Here is a 26,544-nt window from a genome sequence, read left to right as displayed (position 1 = left end):
TAATTTTGCGCACGGAACACATCCGTCTTGTTAGTTTCGGATTTTGCTTGCTGCTGCAACAAGAACAACGTTTGGAAGTGCCCTTCACAGGCATGTATGCTGCCTTATCAGTATGCACCTGCCTTTGAGATGTAGAGCTTGAAATGATTTCTTGGTCTATCTTTCTTGGACTGTCTAACTTCCTCCTTCACAAAGGGCGTGAAACATGAACCAAAATACGTCCTCTAACTATCTCACATGTGAAAGATTTCAGTGGCAACTTGAAGAACTCATTGGAAAATTGATAACTTTCCATAATACATCAGTGAGGGTTGGAATATTCTGTCACATTTTCTGGTTTTGCGCTCAATGGCGCATGTTGCTTTCAACATGTCCGTTTTTTCAACGAATCCCATGTTTTTATTATAGTGCTTGATAATTTTTGGACAGTTGCTTGTAGTTATCCCCCCATATTTTTTCTTTTCTGTTCACAGTGTCTATTTCATTAGGTGACTTAATATTTGACAGTAGCGTAACACAGCGTTTGTCCTTTCACTTGAGGCATGCAAAACCATTATCACTTGTAAATTCTGCACTTTCACCTTGTTGGAGATCATTGTCTCTTGGTAAAACTGGAAGGTTATGTCTGTCTGCGCTTACTGTACCACAAGCTTATATACCTTCCTATTTCCGTTAAATATCATAGTAATTTATAAAACAAATATCTAATAGCATTCCACAGTAAGCCAGCGATTTACAGACTTACTCAGTAATGTGTTCTGTTTTCAAAGATTCGCAACATATACAACCTCAAAATCGAAAATGTTTCGTGGCATGGTGGTTTTGATTGAAACTGCCAATGTAACTGAAAACATTCGTTAGAATCACTTTATACATATTTAACATTAAGTTATACAAATATATTAATCGTCATTGTTGCTGATTATATAAATCATAAAAAGTCTTACTTTCAAAATAAAAACATATTTATGGCAACTTTTTATTGACTTCCATTTGTTTAAATAGCGCTTCATCCACCTAGAGCCCATAGTTCCCGTTTTACCACAAGATGGCTGCACAGATTAATGATGTCATGGTGGACCCAGTGAGAAATCACCATTTTAGTGGGCACAAAGTGAAAATATTGCAATGGTTTCGCTACGAAACCACTTTGGCTATAAGGTTTAAATGAAACGTATGCTGGTGGTAGTAGAAGCGTTCTGCTGTCCGTCACAAATAACTGTTCCCTAAACTTTCTCAACAGTGTTTTGCGAAAAGAACGTCTTCTCCCCTCCAGGGATTCCCATTTCAATTCACGTAGCATTTCTATTAATACATGCGCGTTGATGGAACCTAGCAGTAACAAATCTAGCAGTACACCTCTGAATCGTTTCAGTATCTTGCCTTAGTCCGACCTGGCGGGGTCCCAAACCCTGAGCAGTACTCAAGAATAGGTCGCACTAGAGTCTTGTACATGGGGTCGTTCATAGATTAGCTACACTTTCCTAGAATTCTCCCAGTAAACAGAATTCGATCTTTTGCGATTACTATATCCGACCTTACGTGGTCGTTCACTTTCATTCTGCTTTTCATTGTTATGTCTAGATCTTTAATCGACTTGACTGTGTCAGCCACTGCACATTACATTTTCTACATTTCGAGCAGGCTTCCACTCACCACAAGACACAGAAATTCTGTCCAAGTTAACGTGTATCCTCCTACAATGACCCAAAGACGAAATTTTCCCGTACACTACAGCGCAATCAGCAAACTTTTGCTAGGCACCCTATCCTTCTGATCGTTTATTTCAGTAGAGAAGACAAGAGGTACTATAACACATGCTTGGGTCACCCCGGACGATACCGTTTCTCCGCAAAACACTCGCTGTACTGTATAACGCACTGGGTTCCGTTATTTAATAAGTCTTCGAGCCACTCATATACAGAATGTAAATGTCGTTACCCCTACCTACACCGTGCAGTTCCGCTTCATATCCAAGCACGTTGTACACTCCACATCTATTTGGCGTTAGCTGCATACCGTCTTCATGGTGTTGCAGTTTAGTTTCCAGCACTGTAAACGAACACGACAAAGAAGGAGAGGATATCATCTTACAATGCACTGGAAAAGCACTGGATCAATGATCGCTTTTCTGTCCACCTCTCGCGTGATTGGTCGCTATTCCGCCCATCTCTACATCTACATCTACATCTACATCCATACTCCGCAAGCCACCTGACGGTGTGTGACGGAGGGTGCCCTGAGTACCTCTATCGGTTCTCCCTTCGATTCCAGTCTCGTATTGTTCGTGGAAAGAAGGATTGTCGGTATGCTTCTGTGTGGGCTCTAATCTCTCTGATTTTATTCTCATGGTCTCTTCGCGAGATATACGTAGGAGGGAGCAATATACTGCTTGACTCTTCGGTGAAGGTATGTTTTCGAAACCTTAACAAAAGCCCGTACCGAGCTACTGAGCGTCTCTCCTGCAGAGTCTTCCACTGGAGTTTATCTATCATCTCCCTAACGCTTTCGCGATTACTAAGTGATCCTGTAACGAAGCGCGCTGCTCTCCGTTGGATCTTCTCTATCTCTTCTATCAACCCTATCTGGTACTGCTGAGCAGTATTAAAGCAGTGGGCGAACAAGCGTACTGTAACCTACTTCCTTTGTTTTCGGATTGCATTTCCTTAGGATTCTTCCAATGAATCTCAGTCTGGCATCTGCTTTACCGACGATCATCTTTATATGATCATTCCATTTTAAATCACTCCTAATGCATACTCCCAGATAATTTATGGAATTAACTGCGCTGACCTGCTATTTTGTAGCTAAATGATAAGGGAACTATCGTCCTATGTATTCGCAGCACATTACACTTGTCTACATTGAGATTCAATTGCCATTCCCTGCACCATGCGTCAATTCGCTGCAGATCCTCCTGCATTTCAGTACAATTTTCCATTGTTACAACCTCTCGATACACCACAGCATCATCTGCAAAAAGCCTCAGTGAACTTCTGATGTCATTCACAAAGTCATTTATGTATATTGTGAATAGCAACGGTCCTATGACACTCCCCTGTGGCACACCTGAAATCACTCTTACTTCGGAAGACTTCTCTCCATTGAGGATGACATGCTGCGTTCTGTTGTCTAGGAACTCTTCAATCCAATCACACAACTGGTCTGATAGTCCATATGCTCTTACTTTGTTCATTAAACGACTGTGGGGAACTGTATCGAACGCCTTGCGGAAGTCAAGAAACACGGCATCTACCTGTGAACCCGTGTCTATGGCTCTCTGAGTCTCGTGGACGAATAGCGCGAGCTGGGTTTCACACGACCGTCTTTTTCGAAACCCACGCTGATTCCTACAGAGTAGATTTCTAGTCTCTCGCGTCCTGACTCGTGGCAGAAGATGACAGAAGTCAACGTATCTCAAAAAAATTTGTTTATCGTATATTTTTGAGTCTGAGTTGAATTTGTCTACAGTACGTCTACATTCGGTCTCCATAGATCATCTTCAGATCTATGTAGTTGCATCAACAGTTACAATGCACACTTGAAAGGTTGCTGACGCAACTACAACGACGCAGAAAAAAATCGTTACACCAAAAAATAATTAAGTAGAGTAATGGAATTTCGGGAGTGCATTTTGTTAAGTAACATATTTAAGAGATTAACGTTGTAAGATGTAAGCGCGAGATAAGCCATTGCAAACGTGAAATGCTGTTACACTAAGTACCGGTGTAACCACCAAAATTTTAAATACAAGCTGGCAAACGTGGATGCATATTGTTGTATAAGTGCCGGTTGTCAGTTTACGGGATGGAGTTCCATGCCTGTTGAACTTAGTCGGTCAATACAGGAACAGTTAATGCCGTTTGTGGGTGACGCTGGAGTTGTCGTCCAATGATGTCCCACATGTGCTCGGCTGAAGACAGATCTGATGATCGCACAGGTCAAGGCAAACAAGTCGACACTCTGTAGGGCATGTTGAATTACAATAGCGATATGTGGGCGAGCGTTATCCTGTTGGAAAACACCCCATGGAATGCTGTTCAGCTGGCCGCTGTGGCTGAGCAGTTCTAGGCGCTTCAGCCCGGAACCGCGCTGCCGCTACGGTCGCAGGTTCGAATCTTGCCTTGGGCATGGATGTGTGTGATGTCCTTAGGTTAGTTAGGTTTAAGTAGCTCTAAGTTCTAGGGGACTGATGACCTCAGATATTAAGTCCCATAGTGCTTAGAGCCATTTGAACCATTTGAATGCTGTTCATGAGCGGCAGCAAAACAGGTCGAATCACCAGACTGGCGTACAAATTTACTGTCAGGGTGTGAGGGATAATCACGAGAGTGCTCCTGCTGTCATACCAAATAGCAGCTCACACCATGACTCCGTGTGTACGTCCAGTGTGTCTATCACGTTCACAAGTTGGTTGCAGGCCCTCAGTTCTCCCACTTCTAACCAACACACGGCCATCACTTGCACCGAGGCAGAAACAGTTTTCATCAGAAAATACAGCAGACTTCCACTCTGCCCTGCGATGAGCTCTCACTTGACACCACTGAAGTCGCAGATGGCGGTGGTTGGGGGCCAGTGGAACGGACGCTGCAGAGCGTGTGGCTCGGCGCTGTCCTTGAAGTAAGCGATTTGTAACTGTTCACTGCGTCACTGTGGTTCCAACTGCTGGTCAGATTGCTGCTGCAGATGTAGTACGAAGCACCAGAACCATACGCCAAACACGAAGGTACCCCTCGCAGACTCCTTGGCACTGATTGGCAATAAGTTTCAGGTGGGAATCACTGCTTTGTTTCATCATGCTCTCTCCTCAACATATTTTATGTTCAACCAAGAATATTTGGAACAGATTGACGGCGTCGCCATGGGTAGCCCCTTGTCTCCCTTGGTGGCCAACCTTTTTATGGAGGATTTTGAGGAGAGAGCACTTGAATCAGCAGCCCTCAAACCAACTGTTTTTTGGAGGTACGTGGATGACACTTCCGTAGTGTGGCCTCATGGAGAAAAAAAATTAATGGAGGTTTTAGATCACCTCAACTCCGTTCACGGGAACATTCGGTTTTCCATGGAATTAGAGAAAAATGGTTGCCTCCCTTTCTTGGATGTGCTAGTTAGACGGAAGAGTGATGGCTCTCCGGGGCATTCAGTTTATCGAAAGCCCACACATACTGATTTGTATTTAAATTCGTCCAGCTGCCATCACCCATCGCAAACAATGAGTGTACTTAAGACACTTGTACACCGAGCTCATGTAGTGTCAGATGCAGATAGTTTGCCTGAAGAGCTTGCTCACCAGAAGAGGGTTTTAAAAGAGAATGGATATTCTACAAGGCAAATTAGCAAGGCACTTGCAATTGAGCCAAAGAAACAGGGAGTGGAAAAAGAAGAGAGCACGCCTACAAAATCTTTAGCTTTTCTTCCCTTTGTTGACAACATTTCCTTCAAAATTGCAAGAAACCTCCATGATTTCGAAGTGATAGTGATTTTCCGTGTACCATTGAAGATTTCCGGCCTGCTGGGATCAGTGAAAGACGATCTGGTATTGCGGAAGGCAGGAATTTATAAAATACCTTGTCAGTGTGGAATGACATATATAGGACAAACATTGCGAACAGTAGAAGAACGTTGCACTGAACATCAACGCTGTACTCGCCTTTTGCAACCTAGCAAGTCTGCAATTGCTGAGCGTTGCATTTCCACTGGACACTCAATGGAGTATGACAAACAACAATTTTGGTCACAGCAACATCCTTTTGGGACTCCGTCATAAAAGAATCAGTGGAAATTCGCATCACAGACAATCTCAATGAACCGTAACGTTCTAGGCGCTACAGTCTGGAGCCGAGCGACCGCTCCAGTCGCAGGTTCGAATCCTGCCTCTGGCATGGATTTGTGTGATGTCCTTAGGTTAGTTAGGTTTAATTAGGTCTAAGTTCTAGGCGACTGATGACCTCAGAAGCTAAGTCGCATAGTGCTCAGAGCCATTTGGACCATTTTTGAACCATGAACCGTAACAATGGCTACCAGCTAGATAATGCGTGGAACCCCGTCATCTCTAAGATCTGCTCCAGATGAAGACGTCAGAGTACTCCCATTGCCGCGGCAATTGACAACGCTGAAGACAGCCGAGTTCTGCAGTTCCACCAGCGAGGGCGCTGCTCGCGGGATGTGTGGTTCGTTTGTAAATATGATTTTGACGCATGCACGGGATACTCGCTGCACGCTATATATTGCAAAACGGAAGGCGTCTTCGTCCCACGTCTTCACTGTTGTATCCCCCCTACCCTCCATCTCTACACCCTACATCTCCTTTCCCAAGGTGGGTTCCATCAACTCCCCCTCCCAGATGGTGCCCTCTCTCCCTCCATTTATCCCTCCTATCAACTCTGATCCTCACCCCCCTCCTTTCCTCCGTCCTTTCCCTGGGCTCCCTCTTCCTCCCCCCTTCCATCCTGTGTTTTCTCCCCGCCTACCCTCTCCCTATCTCCTTTCTCCCCCCCCCCCCTGAGTCCTTTTGTACTCCCCTCCTCTACCTTCCCCACTCCCTGGCCCGTCTGCTCAGCACCCCCCACCCCTCTTACGGATCCTCATCTTCCATTGGCTCCTTTCCCCCATCCCCCGTCACTTTTCCTCTCCTGTCCCCCCTTTTTTTCCCGTCATCTGACCAGTTTCCCCCCACCTGCTCTCGGGTGTGGTATGTCATATTTGTGCCAACTTTTTAGTGCAGTGTTTGAGTGAGTGTTCAGTGTTGTGTGTCTTTCCACAGTGTTGCAAACTGAAATCATGCTGTCGCTGGGTGTGCTTTTTCTATCTCTTGCGAACAAAACCCAGACTGTCGCCGTTTTTTTTTTATTGTCTGTCTATTTTTTTTCTGCTTCCTGTGTATTTTATTAGCATCATCAACCCTGTGTTTCATGTTTTACGCTCCAGAATTTTCTGCCATTTTACCTTTAAGTCACCGATTTTATCGCCAACTGTTATTATTTTTTATTATCTTCATCTTTTTAAACCAAATTCTGTAGGCTGAAGAGCGGCGTAATAAGCTGCTGCCAGCCCGCCCCCTTTAGGGGGAATCGAAACTCAATAAAGGAAAAAAAAGCGTCTTCGTCAGTCTTGGATGGCTCACCTGAGGATGGCAGGCAGCTGTCTAGTCGAAATATCGTGGATGGAAGCTAACGACGACCCGCTGCAAGCCCGAAATCTTTTTGAATACGATGGTCTTCCCTATTCGGTGTCACATGGCCATCCGCAGCCCGGTCCTCTTGTGACTGTACTTTCCAGTGGCCACCGCTGCCAGCAGTCGTGTACAGTGGCTTCGTTTTTGCCAAGTCTTTCTGCAGTATCACAGAGGGAAGATCCATCTTCTAGTAGCCCTACTCAAACTCATTGAGATGTTGATAATGGCACTATTAGAGCCACTCTTATGCGACTGACGCGAAATTTGAATAGATATCATCTTTCAGTTGTAGAAACATACCTACCAACTTCCGTTTGTCTTGCACAACTTCTTCTTGGAGTTGCATTTTTTTTTTTTTTCATCAGTGTACATAGATCTGAAGTTGATCCAGGGGAGCTCGAAACTAGTCATAATATAGAAACATGCAACTGAGGATCGAAAATGAACGCTAATATCAATGCAGTTGCCGACTCCTTCGAAGACGAATAAATCGGCTAGAGTCTCTGTTCTCACGGTGTGATGCCTCCAGGAGTAAAGTTGCAATATCAAATGGTTCAAATGGCTCTGAGCACTATGGGACTTTAACATCTGAGGCAATCAGTCCCCTAGAACTTAGAACTACTTAAACCTATCTAACCTAAGGACATCACACACATCCATGCCCAAGGCAGGATCCGAACCTACGACCGTAGCAGTCGCGCGGTTCCGCACTGAAGCGCCTAGAACCGCTCGGCCACCGCGGCCGGCGTCGTAATATCGAACGAAAATTATCTATACTCTACTCATGAGTGGGATTGTAAGCATCTTAGTCATAAAAGTATCAAAAGAAAAGTATAGAAAAAGCAAGGATGATTGGGTTCAGCATCCTGTAAACACCGAGGTCATTAGAGACTGAGTTCAAGTTCCTAATGTTTCAAGAAAGGGGCAGGAAAGCGACCGTGCCCTTTCAAAGGAACCATCCCGGCATTTGCTTGGAGCGATTTCGGGAAATCACGGGAAACAAATCTGGATAGCTGGACGCTGATTTGAGTGGTCCTCCTCCTGAATGCGAATCCAATGTACTAACCACTGCGCCACTTCACTCTGTAAAAGTATCGATTCCTCGACGTATCGATAGTTATCTTTAATAAGAAGACAAGAGTAGATACTATCTATGAATTTCAATCTATTTCTAATCTGAAACTTCCAGGCAAATTAAAACTGTGTGCCGGATCAAGACTCGGACTCGATTTCTAATCTGATGTGAATTCGTTAGCTTAATCAAGAATTCATGGCAGATCGCACTGTTAAGATATGATTTCCAATTACAGATTTTTGATAACATCCAACTCGAAGCTCGATTACTTCAAATCTACATTCCTTGATTTATACCCTTGTTCCATACATGTCGTCATATGGCTATACTAACAAATATGTCACACTCTAGTCGCTCTGTTATACGCCTCCGTATCCGAGATCGCTAAAAGTGACGCCAAACTTGGAGGTAACCAAATTTCAGTCCTGGTGGTAGAAAATTTTCACTGCTAGAATCTGGCCGTCCAGGAGAAGACAGGTGGCGATATAAAATTCCTGATCATGTCTTGTACTGTTGCCCTGGATTATATTCCAAACCTCTCCGCTGCGTCTGATGAAGTGAGGGCATGTGACATTAGTGAAGCTGCTTTGTTCATGGGATGGGAACGTTATGCTTGGCGGCCCCGTAGCTACTATTCGAGAGAAGCAGGTTATGTGCTGGCACCGGGTTCCACCCTCTCCTTTCCCTTCATCAGTAGCCGGCCGCGGTGGTCTAGCGGTTCTAGGCGCTCAGTCCGGAGCCGCGCGACTGCTACGGTCGCAGGTTCGAATCCTGCCTCGGGCATGGATGTGTGTGACGTCCTTAGGTTAGTTAGGTTTAAGTAGTTCTAAGTTCTAGGGGACTGATGACCATAGATGTTAAGTCCCATAGTGCTCAGAGCCATTTGAACCTTCATCAGTAATAACACAAACCCTACACTGTGTAGTACATGGACTCATCACAGTAATCCCCACGACGCAGATATGCACTTGACACTTCATAACAGATTAGAGAAATGCAATGGCAAACCACCTCCACTAGCACCTCGCCTAGAATGGCGACGCAGAAATCCTGCATCTACTCCCCTACGCTCGTTCTCTGAGTGTCGGACAAATTTGACTTAAATTCAGTCTTTTACGTTGGAAGACCGCACGGACCAGAATCGGTATGCCAATCAGGCGAAATCGCCGTGAGCTTTGAGGCAATCATCTTACCGACGCCCTTGGTTGAAGATGCCTATTTGGTAAAACACTGTATCCTGCTGGGTGAAGAAGTCCATAAGTGCCTGTTGCACATCCTCATCCAACAGGAATCTTCGAGCCTTCAAGGCATTTTTTTAGGGGACTGAAGGTGTGGTAACCTCATGGGGAGAGATCAGGACTATAGGGCGGGTGCTGAAGTGCGTCCCACTTGAGTTGGCTTATCTTCTGAGGTGCTTATGTCGGATTGGCTGATGTCATTTGACGTCTTTCCTACCTCCCTGACCTGGTTCGAGGCTCATTCACGTGTCTGTGAGTGTTAGAGGGGGTACCGAGTGTTTAAAGTAGTATGGATGTAGTTGTTAATTATGCAAAACATACCGGACGTTGCTGAGAGCAACATCCACTGCACGTGCAATTGTTTCTATACTCACTGTCTGGTTCTCTTCAACGTAATGCTGCACAGCCTCTTCCACTTTGTGCGTCTCCTTGTAGCACCGCAGTCACGCTTGCTGACGGAGAATGTACCCCTTTCTCAAAGGTACTGAGTAATTGTGGCGAAAATGGCATGCAATGAAGTCGTACGTTGTGGATAAAGATCTTGATAAAGGCGACGAGCAGCTCTTCCATTACCTTGAGCTTCGCCCTACCGAACGATCATGTCGGTGTATTATGCAAACGTGTTCTCGAGGATGTTGCTCTAAAGGTACCTTCACACTGAAAACCAACTCCAACAAACTCTGTTGACAACTGTTTTCAACTCGAAGTTTGACTTAGTTTTCAACTGTTGCCAACAGTTGTTTGAAGTCGTGAGTCTGAACAACTAGATGAGGGAAGTTTTGTTTCCAGTTTGTAGTTTATGGTCATTGAGCAAAAACACGGCAGAGTTGTGTGACTTGCGCATGCGCATTTGCCGTGTCGTCTGCTGTATTTCGACAACGGCAACTCAAGAGTAGTCACCAAATTCAACAATTGTTTTTGTTAGAAACTGAAATGAGGAAACCTCTGTAGGATCCTTCTATTTTGCCATATAAAGACAGATATAAAAGGAAAGATTTGTTGAAAGTTTCGGATAAAATTGGTGTACCACTTGTGGAGTGTGAAAGGAAATGGACAAATATGAAATTGTGAGCAGTGTAAAATGGTCAAAACTAGAAGTGGGTCTGGGACAACTGAGACGTACGTTCCGAAACGGATATTTTACGAGCATATGAAGTATTTGGAAGGCGTGAACAAGCCAGCGAGAAAATATTTACAATCGTAAGTAAAATGTCATGTACTAGCGTAATTGAAACTGTAAGACTTTTGGTCGGAAATTTTGTAATTACAACTGTATTTTCACAGGAAATTTATCTATTTCTCTTGTCATATCATTTTGTCAAAATCTGATACAAAGTAGTTTTGAAAATTAATGGCTTAGATTGTGAATAACTTAAGCTATAAAGGTTTTGTTCGTAAGTTTTTAATTACATTTGCCTTTTCACTCGATATTAAGTTATTCATATTCCTCTTGCCATTTCACTTTACCACATGCAATACAAAGTAGATTGCAAATTCATCCCTTATATTCCTTCCGGTTCTTCCTGCGTTGCCTCCCTTTCTCTGAAGACATTTATTTTGCGGAGATATCCTCCAACTGCCATCCGAAACCCTGCCAGTTTCTGGATCTTCCACATAAAAACTGCCAAGTGGGGAGTAAACTGTGGCACTTTCTTTATTTCATCTAAGAAAACTGTTCAAAGACACAGTTGCAGAAGTCACTAATTTTGCTTTTTCTGGACTTACGTGTACAGTTGTTCTAAGATACAGAAAAACAGTTTACAATATTCCAAAAAAATTCTCCACAATTCGTCTAGTGCGTGTTTACAATATTCCAAAAAAATTCTCCACAATTCGTCTAGCGCGTGATATTCGGTAATTAAACATTCTTTCCTGGCTGCCTTTCTCTTGCCATCCTGCGTATGGTTTTATCATGTACTCTTGAAGAGCAAACACATCATCTCTCACCATAACAAATGGCAAATCATCTCCCACCATAACAAATGGCAAATCTTCACAGTCAGAATCCATTTCCGTTGCTTTTATAACAGAAAATAAAAACACCGAACCCGTGTTTACAAGAGTTTGAAACTGTTGTCAACATTTTTCAACAGTTGTAAGTTTGTCAAACTCACAACAGTTGCAATTTGCCAAACTTAAACTGTTGTATGTTTTTGGTTGTTGGAGTTGGTTTTCGGTGTCAAGGTACCTTAACACTCACAGACATGTGAATGAGACTCGAACCAGGTCAGTGACGTAGGTTAGACGTCAATTAACATCAGCCGATCCGACGTAAACATCCCCCACCAAGACTACCGTGTTGCATACCTACCTAAAAAACACGTTTTCAGACGACTATAACATGGAAGCGGTACGCTTCCGGAAATGGTTTCCAATTCAAAACGTTATCTACTCAATATCCTCTACAAGTCCTAGAACTTTGTAAGGGATGTCGTACTGCATCGCATATACGCTGCAGCAAAGCCCTCAAACGGAAACTTTTTGATTACCGCTTATAACTTTACCTCGCTATTATGGTGATGTGTTTTCTTAAATACTTCTTCATATGTGAAGCAGTCTCCAAAGACTTCAAAGTTTTAAACACATCTTGCACTTCACTTCATTATTATCCAGTTTATCAAAACACTGTCAAGTTTCACTTTTGCTGACTCAGTAATTTTTGGACTCGGACTGTGTTAAACAACAATACAGAACTAAACAAGAACGTCGAGTCGTGGAAACGAGGGAATTCCAAGTGAACAAATTGCGAACGAAACATTGCTAAGGTTCCAGAATTTTAATGAGGGCTGGGTACATTGTTTCAGTGAAATTTTTGACCGAAGTCATTTCGCTTAGGCTGTTTAAATATTATGTACTGCGATTGCAATTTCGACACATAGTCATCGTCAAGCATTGTAGGGTACTGGGACACTCAACAACGAAAAGTTGTGACTACAGTAGAACACAGTTCAAACCTGTGTAAAACCAAATATATGTGGATGTATAAATCTACTGGCTGAAACAGCCACCACGTCTGCTACACGAATTTTGACATTAGTGTTTGTATTGGAAGTTGTTTTTATTGTCGTGTTAGCTGTTTGCCGTTATTTTGCCAGCTTTTTGTGTGTGTTCCATGATGTACGAAACAGTTGGTAGGTTTGTGCCACCACATGTACTGTTGTACGCCGCTACGAACTGTGCTCCAGCATGCAACAGCTCTGTTTTGTTGTGGGTCCCAATACTCCATAATGCTTGAAAATGATCATGTGGTGAAATCGCTATCGCCGTAAATAATATTTTAAGCGCCCAAAGCGGAATGACTTCTTCAAACGTTGCGAAGGCTTAGAGAATATTACCATCACTCTGATACTAAAGAAAAAGAAAAAACAAAAACAAAAAAATTGCTCTGAGCACTATGGGACTTAACTGCTGAGGTCTTCAGGCCCCTAGAACTTAGAACTACTTAAACCTAACTAACCTAAGGACATCACACACATCCATACCCGAGGCAGGATTCGAACCTGCGACTGAAGCGCCTAGAACCGCTCGGCCACTCCGGCCGGCACTCTGATACTCGCACGCAAACCGTTTGCGCGGTTGTTGGCCTGTTGATGGTCGTGCGTTCAATTGTTGACAGTGTCAGAACTGAGTGAGAAGGCCAAAATTTTGGGTAAATGATAAAAAAGTAATAAACCACCAACGGAAAAATGCTCCTTTTGCAGCACAAAAAAGGTAAATATGCTCCTTTTTCAAAGATTCTGACTGAAAAGTGGGGTACCAGATGCCTCGTTCTACGTTCCGGAACACTTTAAAAATTTTCCCTAAAACTTTGGTATGCGAAGATATTCGCGCTCCTTTTAACATGGAACTCACCTGTCACTCCCAAAGCTCTGCTAACAGTAGTTTACTCACACCCACTTGTCCATCGCGGTAAGTCGTCATATCCATGCACGCACACTTCCCCGATCTTACTCGTTCAGCCCAACTCATTGTCATTACCCCTTACTGTCTCTCTAGCTGTCACTATCTTCTGTCTCACAGAAACAGTATTCTTAATTCTGTACTCATACTACTGTCTCCTCTCTGTGGCTGTCTCCCTCTTGTTCTCTCTTATTCTACTATTTCATTTATTCCTTCCCACCGCTACTCTCCTCACTATCACTGTTTGTCTCTTTTTCGCTGTCATTTTCATAGACTCTGTCTCTCAAAGTCATCAGCTCTCACTTGCTTCTACTTTCTACTTTTCTTCATTCCTCTCCCACTGGAACTGTCTCCTTCACTCTTTTCCTAGTACTATTTCGTCACTGTCAACTATGTCCCACTGCAACTGTGTCCCACTCTTTCTCTCACTCTGCCATTGTTTCCTTCGCTCATTCTAAACCACAACCACTGTCTACTTTCTTCAGTATTTATTACCTTTCTGCTTCTTTTCCACTGCCACTGTCTCATTCTCTCTCAGCATAGAAAAGCGCGTGCTTGGAGGGTAGAATGAGGCAGCCGGTACCCACTTTTCAGCCAGACTCTACAGGAGCGCATTCACCTTTTTTGCTCTCCAAAAGGACTATTTTTCCGCTGGTTTCTTTCATTTCGTTGCTACGGCAGGGCATGTCATTCATATGAAAAGGGCTTTATGGATCAGTAAAATTTTGATAGTGTACTTAAGTGATATTCAAATAACTCAAAACTAATTTTAAATCTCAGACCGGAATTTACGAGCACAAAAATTTTGCATGTGCTTCAGTACTACAAGACAAGGTTACCAGAATCCTTCTGATGGTAACAGAGACGCATTACACTATATTTCCCCGAGCTAGGTCACTTTATAAACTACATTTTCGTCTCACACCGGATTTTGCGAGCGTATTCTACATGTACGAGTAGGGTAACTTTGAAGCTCTGTACCTCGGAAACGGATAGAGACATCAAGAAAATTTTCAAATCTCTTCGAGACCTGGATTTTAGGAATAAGCCATAAAAATTACTGTGCGAAGCCGTCTTCGAAGTCGAAGCTCGATTTTAGCGCCCAGAAGCAGTGTTTTTGGGTTGTTTTCGGTAACTGATAAAGAATTTTGGAAACGGCAAAATGAAAATTCTATATGACCGCATAGAGAATATGCCGTTAAAATTTGAGCAATATCCTGCGGTTAGTTATTTATACATCCGTTGCTGACGGCGAAAAATTGGTGAAAATGTTTTTTTCGGTTTTTCTGACAAACTGTCCATGAAGTAAAGCTTCCATAAGATCCTTAAGGCGTATCGTAAGCCACCGATTTGCTCCATTTGCCTAAGCTGGGGGATGCATGTAATGATCAAATTTTGACTCTGTACTGTATTTATAGAAGAAAAATCCGCTTCAGTTGCTGGTAATGTTCTTAATTTATTCCATGACCGATTCCGAAGGTTAAAGTGTCATCTTCAGGTGCCACCAAACAATTATGAAAACATGAAAATGTGGCGGTTGGGCCAGTCAGTCAATGGGGATCACAACCGCGTCAAACAAACGCATGTGAGCGTAGGACCAGCAACCACAGCCAGCTTCGAAACCGGTCGTGGAATAAATTATGAAAATCATTATCAACTGAAGCGGATATTCATTCTACAAACATGTTCCTGCGTTGCTGACGTTTCTTCTGATTAAATGTTGTGCATCTGTACTGTAGGACAGTTACAGTAAAACAATCCTTCTGTTAGGTATATAAACAGTCCCTAGACAAAGGCTATACAGAACAGTTGACCCTACCTTTCTATCACCAATACGACCAAAGGAATGAGCCCCGGAGAAGTCCCGGTTGGAAATAGGCCTGTTGGTATTTTTAAAAATGTCGGAAATCCGATATACCGATATTTAAAGATGTTTCATTGTCAGGTCTCGATGTATCGAAGAAGTGTTACGATATTTAGATGCATCGACGTAAAATCATGGACGTACCTGCCTATAAAAACATCACCTGCACATTTTATATACACTGCCGGTTTTAGAGCTATATATTTAAGTATTGATTTATTGGCTCTGAGCACTATCGGACTCAACTGCTAAGGTCATTAGTCCCCTAGAACTTAGAACTAGTTAAACCTAACTAACCTAAGGACATCACAAACATCCATGCCCGAGGCAGGATTCGAACCTGCGACCGTAGCGGTCTTGCGGTTCCAGACTGCAGCGCCTTTAACCGCACGGCCACTTCGGCCGGCATTGATTTATTAGTAGATATTCTGCACGACAATAAGCTAGCAGCCTGCCTATCCCCCTTTGAGCAAGAATTGGCAGTAAAAAAATGCACATTCACGCTTGGCGATAACCACTTTGCTAACAATGGTAACTGCATGTAAGTGGCACAATAAAAGGTGTCGGATGGGTCCGTCGTTGGGTTCCGTCACATATAGGACTTGTCTGGAATACTTCATGTTGACTCTCCTGTTTTTTTCATTTCAGCGACGTATCAGTTCTAGCTTCAAAATTACGTAGTGAAGGTAAACGTTGCAGTTTCTGTTGGTAACGCTGAGCACCGATTACGTCAGTATTTCCCCTCACACGTCTCCACCAGCCGCCAGACAAGTCTTGTTATTTAGATCTTTGTTCATTATTTTCAGCAGCTATTTTTGAAGAAAGCCGATGTGAAGAAACAGCGCACCAATTGCATTAGAAAACAACTTTGAACACAACTAGCGTGAATAGCTCACCAATTTCGTTAGAAAAAAACTTTCAACACAGCTAGCGTGCTATTTATTGACTTCGGAAATCTTGCTATTCCATTCGCTCCGCCACCCCGCAGTGCAATCGGGTTTCTTCTTTTGTGCCACGTGTACTTGCTTCACACAATCAAAAGATAACGATGGGACGTGATGAAAGCTCAAATAGTAGTAAGAGTCCTTCACAAGGCGCGAGGGGAAACCGCGCGATCTGAGGCGCCTTACGACGGCTCGCGCGGTTCGCCCGTCGGAGGTTCGAGTCCTCCCTCAGGCTTGTGTGTGTGTGTGTGTGTGTTGTTGTTGTTTGCGTAAGCTAGTTTAAGTTACGTTAATTAATGTGTAAGCCCTGGGACCAATGACCTCGGTAGTTTGGTGCCATAGGAATTTACCGACACAAATTTCCAATTTTTACTCCTTCACACAGTGAAAGTAAAATTATGTTCTACAACATTTAAGCCGGCCGGAGTGGCCGTGCAGTTCTAGGCGCTGCCGTCTGGAACCGAGCGACCGCTACGGTCGCAGGTACGAATCCTGCCTTGGGCATGGATGTGTGTGATGTCCTTAGGTTAGTTAGGTTTAATTAGTTCTAAGTTCTAGACGACTGATGACCTTAGAAGTTAAGTCGCATAGTGCTCAGAGCCATTTTTTTTGCAACATCCGAAGAACATCTTCAAACATTTACCGAAAGTTGTGGAAAAAAATGTAAAATAAAATAAAAATATCGGCATTCGATATTGCCATTTTAACCTCGAGATATCGGTGAAGAAAGTATCGCCGATATACCGTGTGATCAAAAAGTGAGTATAAATTTGAAAACTTAATAAACCACGGAATAACGTAGATAGAGAGGTAAAAATTGACACACATGCTTGGAATGACATGGGGTTTTATTAGAACCAGAAAAAAACACCTCATATTGCTAGACGCATGAAAGATCTCTTGCGCGCGAAGATCTCTTGCGCGCGAAGATCTCTTGCGCGCGTCGTTTGGTGATGGTCGTGTGCTCAGCCGCCACTTTCGTCATGCTTGGCCTCCCAGGTCCCCAGACCTCAGTCCGTGCGATTATTGGCTTTGGGGTTACCTGAAGTCGCAAGTGTATCGTGATCGATCGACCGACATCTTTAGGGATGCTGAAAGACAACATCCGACGCCATTGCCTCACCATAACTCCGGACATGCTTTACAGTGCTGTTCACAACATTATTCCTCGACTAGAGCTATTGTTGAGGAATGATAGTGGACATATTGAGCATTTCCTGTAAAGAACATCATCTTTGCTTTGTCTTACTTTGTTATGCTAATTGTTGCTATTCTGATCAGATGAAGCGCCATCTGTCGGACATTTTTTGAACGTTTGTACTTTTTTGGTTCTAATAAAACCCCATGTCATTCCAAGCATGTGTGTCAATTTGTACCTCTCTGAATACATTATTCCGTGATTTACTCAGTTTTCAAGTTTATACTGACTTTTTGATCACCCGGTACATCGATATTTTTTGGAAAACTTCGATTAATCAACAGCCCTAATTGGGACATACTGCTAGCGCATGCTGTTCGCACGGATACCGATTATTGGGAATATTCGATATGATACCTGCTATAAACTACAGAGACGAGTAAAAGTTTCGGTTGCGGGAAAGGACTCGATAGCTTTTCCGCAGGAGCCGCAGCAGAGCCGCGTCACCGCCGCGCCCGCCCCGCCGTGGCCTCAGGAGCCAGAGCCTGAGCGCGGCGCGCTGCCCGGGCCCCGCCATCAGCTGCAGCCTCACCAGCCTGCCGCCGAACCTCGTGCGGGCTGTGCCCGACCCACAAGGTAAGTCAGGCGCCTCGTGCTGCACGAGCACTACCAATACCCAGCGCTGCCCAGTTACTTAATATAAAGCCCGCCCGGTTGGCCGTGCGGTCTACGCACGACTTTCCGGGCGGGAAGGTGCGCCTAGTCCCCGGCACGAATCCGCCCGGCGGATTTGTGTCGAGGTCCGGTGAACCGGCCAGTGTGTGGATGGTTTTTAGGCGGTTTTCCATCTGCCTCGGCGAATGCGGGCTGGTACCCCTTATTCCGCGTCAGTTACACTATGTCGGCGATTGGTGCGCAAACAAGTTCTCCACTTACGCGTACACCACCATTACTCTACCACGCAAACATAGGGGTTACACTCGTCTGATGGTGAGAACGTTCCCTGGGGTGGGGGGGACCACCGGGGGCCGAACCGCACGATAACCCTGGGTTCGGTGTGGGGCGGCGGAGGGGTGAAGTGGACTGCGGTAGTCATCGTGGGGTTGTGGACCACTGCAGCTACGGCGGGGACTAAGACCTCTCCGTCGTTTCTAGGTCCCCGGTTAACATACAATACAATACTTAATGTAATATCAACCCATTTCCATTCCTGCCGACGGCATTCCTTGCCGCGGTTCCCGTCGGATCACCGAAGTTAAGCGCTGTCGGGCTGGGCTAGCACGCGGACGGGTGACCATCCGGTCTGCAGAGCGCTGTTGGCAAGCGGGGTGCACTCAGCCCTTGTGACGCGAACTGAGGAGCTACTTGATTGAGAAGTAGCGGCTCCGGTCTCGTAAACTGACATACGGCCGAGAGAGCTGTGTGCTGACCACGTGCCCCTCCGTATCCGCATTCAGTGACGTCTCTGGGCTGATGATGACACGGCGGCTGGTCGGTACCATTGGGCCTTCATGACTTGTTCTGGCGGAGTTTAGCTTTAGTTTTTATTCCCATTCCTTCTCTGTTGGAAGCTGCTTTGATACGTTTGGTAAAAAAGCTGGAAAAAAATGCTTGTTTCGTAAGCAACTCACCTTACTTCTCGACATAAACTCAGGGAAAAAATCGCAACACTTTCGCAACACCAATAAATAAATAATATAGAGTAATGAAATTCCGGGGACACATTGACAATGCCAGATCACAGGATAATGTAAATGCGAGATAAGCCATTGCAAATGTGAAATGCAATACATTAATAACCAGTGTAACTGCCAGAGTTTTGACTGCAAGGATGCATACGTGTATGCATTGTGCTGTACAGGTGCCGGATGTCAGTTTGTGGGATGGAGTTCCATGCATGTTGCACTTGGTCCATACAGAGACGGTTAATGCTCGTTGTGTACGATGTTGGATTGTTGTCGATGATGTTCCATATGTAATTGATTGGAGGTAGATCTGGTGATCTAGCAGGCCAAGGCAACATGTCGACACTCTGTAGGGCATGTTGGGTCGCAACAGCAATATGTGGGAGAGTGTTATCTTGTTGGAAAACAGGCCGTAGAATGCTGTTTATGAATGGGAGCATAGCAAGGCTGAATCACCAGATTGACGTGCGAATTTGCAATCAGGGTGCTTGGGAGTGCTCCTGCTTTCGTACGAAATAGTGCCACAGACCAGTGTGTCTAGCATGCAGACAGGTTGGTTGCAGGCGCGCACTAGGCCTCCTCCTAACCATCACTGCCACCGAGGCAGAACCAACTGCCATCAGAAAACACAAAAGACCTGCACCTTGACCTACAGTGAGCTCTCGCTTGACACTACTGAAGTCGCTAATGGCGGTGGTTCGCGGTAAGTGGAATGCACGCTACAGGGCGTATGGGTCGGCGCTGTCCTCGAAGTAACCGGTTTGTAACAGTTCGTTGCGCCAACTACTGCTCAAATTGCTGCTTCACATGTAGTACGATGTGCCAGAGCTGTACGCTGAACACGACGATCTCCTACGTAGCCGTCCGGAGCCTGGTCTTATTGCGACAGTAGATCCTGCTGCCAACAGTCACGTACAATGGCTACATTCTTTTCCAAGGCCTTCTGCAGTATCGCAGAAGAAGCATTCAGCTCCTCGTAGCACTGTTACACGACCTCGTTCCAGCTCAGAGAGGCGCTAATAGTGGGGTGTTTGTCGCCTTAAAGGTATTCTTGACAATCATCAATGCACCACTTCCATTCTCGGGAGTAACTAACGCTCATGACAGTTACAGTCCGTATTTAAAACAGCCCTGATTTTCATCCTCCTAGTGGCGCTACTAGCGCCATTCTTGTGTGACTGGCGCGAAACCGAATAGATGGTGGTGGTGGTGGTTAGTGTTTAACGTCCCGTCGACAACGAGGTCGTTAAGAGACGGAGCGCAAGCTCGGGTTAGGGAAGGATTGGGAAGGAAATCGGCCGTGCCCTTTCAAAGGAACCATCTCGGCATTCGCCTGAAACGATTTAGGGAAATCACGGAAAACCTAAATCAGGATGGCCGGAGACGGGATTGAACCGTCGTCCTCCCGAATGCGAGTCCAGTGTGCTAACCACTGCGAAACCGAATAGACATCTTTTACATGTAGAAACACGCCTACAAACTTTCGTTTATGTCCCACAACTCCTTCTACAGTTACGATTTTTTCCGTCTGTGTAATTTCTTTTGAGGGATATACACTAGGTGCAGAGATCCCCCAGCTTTTTCAGATTTAGCCATCAGATTTGCCCATTTAAAGGAATAGCCAACTATGAAATAAACAGACTTAAAAATGGAATGAATAAATAATGACTCGACCAAACTCTGGAACTCCAAACCACTTACAAGGGAAACTCCACATCGCACCCTCCTCAGTTTTATTGGTGAAATGGCCCAGTGGATATCCCGTCAAAAACTGAATACAGATCAAGCTTGAAAACAGGAAGGAGATGTACTGAACTGTGAAAAAAGAAGCTAAATAGAAACAGCGCACGGCCCAAGCTAAAGATGTGCAGCATCGAGCGCATTGCAAGAAGAATCACGATTAGATTAGATTAGATTTACTTTCATTCCAATTGATCCGTAGTGAGGAGGTCCTCCAGGATGTGGAACATGTCAGAAAAACAACAATACATGACAAATATTTAAACTAAAACAAATAAGCTAATGTACCATTCCACAGGTCCCAAGTGGAATGATCGTCATTTTTTAATGAACACTAAGAGTCATTTTACAAATACTATTGCACTGAATTTAAAATAAAAAAGTTTTTTATTTATTTATAAGGTAAGAAACATGTAATACAACTACTGTAATACTTATTTACAATGAACACATTACTGCACTGAAATGGTGCAGAAGTTAGATTATACTTACACACACACACACACACACACACACACACACACACACAAATTTTCAGTGAACACATTACTGCACTGAAATTGTGCAGAAGTTATGTTGTACTTATATACAAATCAGTTGGTTTTCCTCAGAAATTCATCAATGGAGTAGAAGGAGTTGGCCACCAATAAATCCTTTAGGCTTCTCTTAAACTGAATTTCATTGGTTGTTAAGCTTTTTATGGCTGCTGGCAAGTTATTGAAAATGTGTGTTCCTGAATAATGCACACCTTTTTGTACAAGACTAAGTGACTTTAGATCCTTGTGAAGATTATTCTTATTTCTAGTATTGATTCCATGAATTGAGCTGTTGGTTTGAAAAAGTGATATATTTTTAATGACAAATTTCATTAAGGAATAAATATATTGGGAAGCTGTAGTTAGTATCCCTAGTTCCCTAAACAGGCTTCTGCAGGATGTTCTTGAGTTCACACCACATATAATTCTTACTGCACGTTTTTGTGCCCGGAAAACTTTAGCTTGGCTTGATGAATTACCCCAGAAAATAATCCCATATGACATTATGGAATGAAAGTAAGCATAGTATGCCAGCTTTTTCATTTTTATATCCCCTATGTCTGACAAAATTCGCATTGCAAACAGAGATTTGTTAAGACGCTTCAGCAGTTCTGTGGTGTGCTCCTCCCAGTTGAATTTATTATCAAGCTGTAATCCCAAGAATTTAACACCGTCCACTTCTTCTATCTTCTTGTCATCATATGTTAGACATATACTCTTGGGACACCCCTTACAAGTTCTGAACTGCATGTAGTGTGTTTTTTCAAAGTTTAGTGACAAAGAATTGGCTAGGAACCAGTGATTAATGTCTACAAATATTCTATTGGCTGATCTTTCTAAGACTACACTTGATTTGCTATTTATTGCAATGTTTGTATCATCAGCAAACAAAACAAACTTGGCATCTGGTAATGTTACTGATGAAAGGTCATTGATATACACAAGAAAAAGTAAGGGCCCCAAAATGGAACCTTGTGGGACCCCACATGTAATTAGTTCCCAGTTGGATGATGCCTGATAGCTTGATACATGTCTCTTTCCTAATAACACCCTTTGTTTCCTGCCAGAGATATAAGATTTGAACCATTTTGCAGCATTTCCTGTTACACTATAATATTCTAGTTTACTTAAAAGGATATTGTGATTTACACAGTCAAATGCCTTTGACAGATCACAAAATATACCAGTTGCCTGCAATTTTTTGTCTAATGAATTAAGTACAATTTCACTGTAAGTGTAGATAGCCTTCTCAATATCAGAACCTTTTAGAAATCCAAACTGTGACTTTGACAGTATGTTATTTGAGATAAGATGGTTATAAAGACGACTGTACATTACTTTTTCGAAAATTTTTGAGAATGCTGGCAACAGTGAAATTGGACGGAAATTTGATGCTATTTCTTTATCTCCCTTCTTAAACAGTGGCTTAACTTCAGCATATTTCAGCCATTCGGGAAATATTCCACTGATAAACGACTGGTTACACAGATAGCTTAATATGTTACTTAGCTCAGAATCACATTCTTTAATTAACTTTGTTGATATTTCATCATACCCACTAGATGTTTTTGATTTTAAAGATTTTATGATGGACATTATTTCTGTTGGGGTAGTGAGGGTCAAATTCATATTATGGAAGTTACTTGAAATGTCTGGTCTAAGGTAATCCATAGCAGCATCTACCGAACCTGACAACCCCATCTTTTCAGTAACAGTTATAAAATGTTTGTTAAAAAGTTCTGCAACACTATACACATCTGTCACCAATGCATCATTTACTCTTAATGCTATTTGTTCCTCTTCATGTCTGGTTCTACCGGTTGTATGCACAACTTAGGACAATATGAACTGAAACTCAACAACTGACTTTCGGAATCTATCTGCACATTACATTTACTAAAAGCGGCACAACTGTCACGTTTGCCGGCCGTGTGGCCGAGAGGTTCTAGGCGCTTCAGTCTGGAACCGCGCGACCGCTAAGGTCGCAGGTTCGAATCCTGCCTCGGGCATGGATGTGTGTGATGTCCTTAGATTAGTTAGGTTTAAGTAATTCCAAGTTCTAGGGGACTGATGACCTCAGATGTTAAGTCCCGTAGTGCTCAGAGCCATTTGAACCATTTTTTCAGTAACGTTTACAAAGTGTAATTAACTATACGTGAAACAATTGTCAAAGTAATGTTCACTACAGATCACTGTCACCAACGCCTGATTCAAGACCATCATCGCTTGAGGGCGTTGTATTGATGATAACTTCATCGATCATCACTTCCATTATTTCATCTTGTGTCCAATACTCTTGCTCCAGCGGGTGCACTTGCCTGCAGTAACCTTGGCATTCCTTTGCAGTAACTGAAAGGAAAGCAGCATTAACAAGGTTCTGCAGTATTTTCTTCGGCATATCAGGAGTGACTGCTTCTCCCTGAAATTGTATTTTATTTTGGCCATGCCAATGTATGTTTCCTGACAGCAGTTGCAAGGGAGTAAACGGACTACTATGTGGCCTTTGCTCTCAGCGATTTTTCCACGCCGTCCACTTTCACGGCTGATTTGTTTTGCTTTTTTTTAGACAGCAATTCAGCCTTCCTCTCTGAGTCGTTGCAGTTTATTTGCTTGTCACGTAACCACTCTTAACATAATATTTATTAGGCATTCTACCGAACTTTCTGATGTATTATGACACATTATCCGTGGAATCACAGAATTGGGTGGAATATTAGGAACATTATCATCTCCCCCCCCCCCCCCCCTCCCGGCCCGGCCACCTTCCCGTCGACCTCCGCTACTTTCGTTTCCCAAGTTAGTGGAAACAGTTTCTTGTATGAAACTTCCTGACAGATTAAGTCTGATTGCCAGACCGGTTTCCCAGGTTCGAGTCTCGGTGCGGCAAACTGTTGTAATTTGTCAGGAAGTTAAACGCACATTCCGCTGCAGGGTGAAAATGCAGTCTATATTCTTGCATCTTGCTGCAAGTACTTGCTGAATTTGTCATTTCGCGGAAGTTTTTCTCAAACTGACAGATGTGTGTGTTCAGCACCGGTTCAAGAATATCAGTGTCGAAAAAAAGAATGGCACAAAGACAGATGTTCCGAAACAAAGGTACCATTGGAATCCCGAAACACATACAATAGCCATTACCAGTCAAGGAAAATACGAAATGTGTTTACCAATAAATTTCTTTCACCAGAGAGTAAATCAGAATGGCAGTACAGATGTCTTTAAATTTTAGCTAATTTTTTAATGTTATCTCAAATGTAAATGCATTATGTTTGTGATAAAAGCAGTAAGTACTGCTTGCAACAATCGAAGAGCAATTAAAAGGCAGTCTTTTGTTGAGACGCCGAGCCGCAGTTTCGTTTCTTATTATCCCATATTTGGTTATACAACAGACAATAAATGTTCGAAATTTGCATACGACCTCAAAGTTTTTAATCTAAATGAAAACCTCTGATTTTAGTTAACTGAATCGTGTTTCTTGGTAACTTCAACGTGTACTCCTCTAACGTTTTTCTATTTTTTTATTTTTGTAGTTCATCACGATTTTTATTCATTAATAATAATGCAACAACAGTGGCGACTGCTCTGATGTCTTAGGAATAACTGCACTTCTGGAACAAGCACTTGCAGCAAGTTTCTGAAATAAACTTACTCCAGTGTCTTGAAGAAGTAGCTTGAGTACGTTTTTGTTCTACTGTAAACACCTTAGTAAGTGTTTACAGAAGTTACTTGCCAGTGGACAGGAGCCTTTCATAATACTTCGCGTCTAGGCGCCGCTTGAAGTTGACAGCGCTCGGAGGCAAATGAATATCTGTCACGTAGTGCCAATTTTGTCCGCTTCTGGCAGCATAAGTGAAATTCTTCAAGTTACTGTGGCGAAACAACTCTCTGTGTGCATGCAGTCTGAACCTCACAAAGCGTTCTCGTCTTGTCTGGTTTTGGTGTCAGAAGTTCTGGATGCTGCATCTCTGAATGTTTAATGTGCTCGGGGACTGGATGTGTGTGTTGTCCTCACCATTTCGTTTCATCTTCGTCGACATACAAGTCGCCAAGTTACATCAAATAGAAAAACTTACAGAAGGCAGCCGAAAACTTGCAGAAGGCAGCCAAACTACCTTTGATAGGGTTTCGAGCCAATAATGCTATACGATCAGTTCATTACTTTAGAGGCCTAGTTTTGATTTGTCTTTCAGTGCTTTCTCAAATTCTTCGCACAGTATCATATTTCCCATCTCATCTTCACTTACATGCTCTTCCCTTTTTATAATGTTAGCTTCATGTTCATTTCCCTTGCTTTTAGCTTCGTCGTCTTTGCTTAGAACTGGCTTCTACATCTACATCTACATCCATACTCCGCAAGCCACCTGACGGTGTGTGGCGGAGGGTACCTTGAGTGCCTCTATCGGTTCTCCCTTCTATTCCAGTCTCGTATTGTTCGTGGAAAGAAGGATTGTCGGTATGCCTCTGTGTGGGCTCTAATCTCTCTGATTTTATCCTCATGGTCTCTTCGCAAGATATACGTAGGAGGGAGCAATATACTGCTTGACTCTTCGGTGAAGGTATGTTCTCGAAACTTTGACAAAAGCCCGTACCGAGCTACTGAGCGTCTCTCCTGCAGAGTCTTCCACTGGAGTTTATCTATCATCTCCATAACACTTTCGCGATTACTAAATGATCCTGTAACGAAGCGCGCTGCTCTCCGTTGGATCTTCTCTATATCTTCTATCAACCCTATCTGGTACGGATCCCACACTGCTGAGCAGTATTCAAGCAGTGGGTGAACAAGCGTACTGTAACCTACTTCCTTTGTTTTCGATTGCATTTCCTTAGGATTCTTCCAATGAATCTCAGTCTGGCATCTGCTTTACCGATGATCAACATTATATGATCACTCCATTTTAAATCACTCCTAATGCGTACTCCCAGATAATTTATGGTATTAACTGCTTCCAGTTGCTGACCTGCTATTTTGTAGCTAAATGATAAAGGGTCTATCTTTCTGTGTATTCGCAGCACATTACACTTGTCTACATTGAGATTCAATTGCCATTCCCTGCACCATGCGTCAATTCGCTGCAGATCATCCTGCATTTCAGTACAATTTTCCATTGTTACAACCTCTCGATACACCACAGCATCATCCGCAAAAAGCCTCAGTGAACTTCCGATGTCATCCACAAGGTCATTTATGTATATTGTGAATAGCAACGGTCCTATGACACTCCCCTGCGGCACACCTGAAATCACTCTTACTTC

General features: G+C 43.4%; 1 protein-coding gene across 1 annotated transcript in view; it reads left to right on the top strand.

Annotated features, from left to right (window-relative positions):
* Positions 1–1,048: 1,048 nt before the first annotated feature.
* LOC126412988 (octapeptide-repeat protein T2-like) overlaps positions 1,049–26,544 on the top strand; it is an 80,948-nt gene continuing 55,452 nt past the window's right edge. The window contains exons 1-2 of the mRNA XM_050082879.1: positions 1,049–1,084; positions 17,767–17,969. Of these exons, the coding sequence (XP_049938836.1) occupies positions 1,049–1,084; positions 17,767–17,969 (239 nt within the window). The remainder of the gene's footprint in view (positions 1,085–17,766; positions 17,970–26,544) is intronic.

The sequence above is a fragment of the Schistocerca serialis genome, chromosome 7 (genome assembly GCF_023864345.2).
Source record: "Schistocerca serialis cubense isolate TAMUIC-IGC-003099 chromosome 7, iqSchSeri2.2, whole genome shotgun sequence".
NCBI classification, from domain to species: Eukaryota; Metazoa; Arthropoda; class Insecta; order Orthoptera; family Acrididae; genus Schistocerca; species Schistocerca serialis.
Note: the sequence above shows the minus strand (reverse complement) of the source record. Positions and strands in the feature narration are given on the sequence as shown.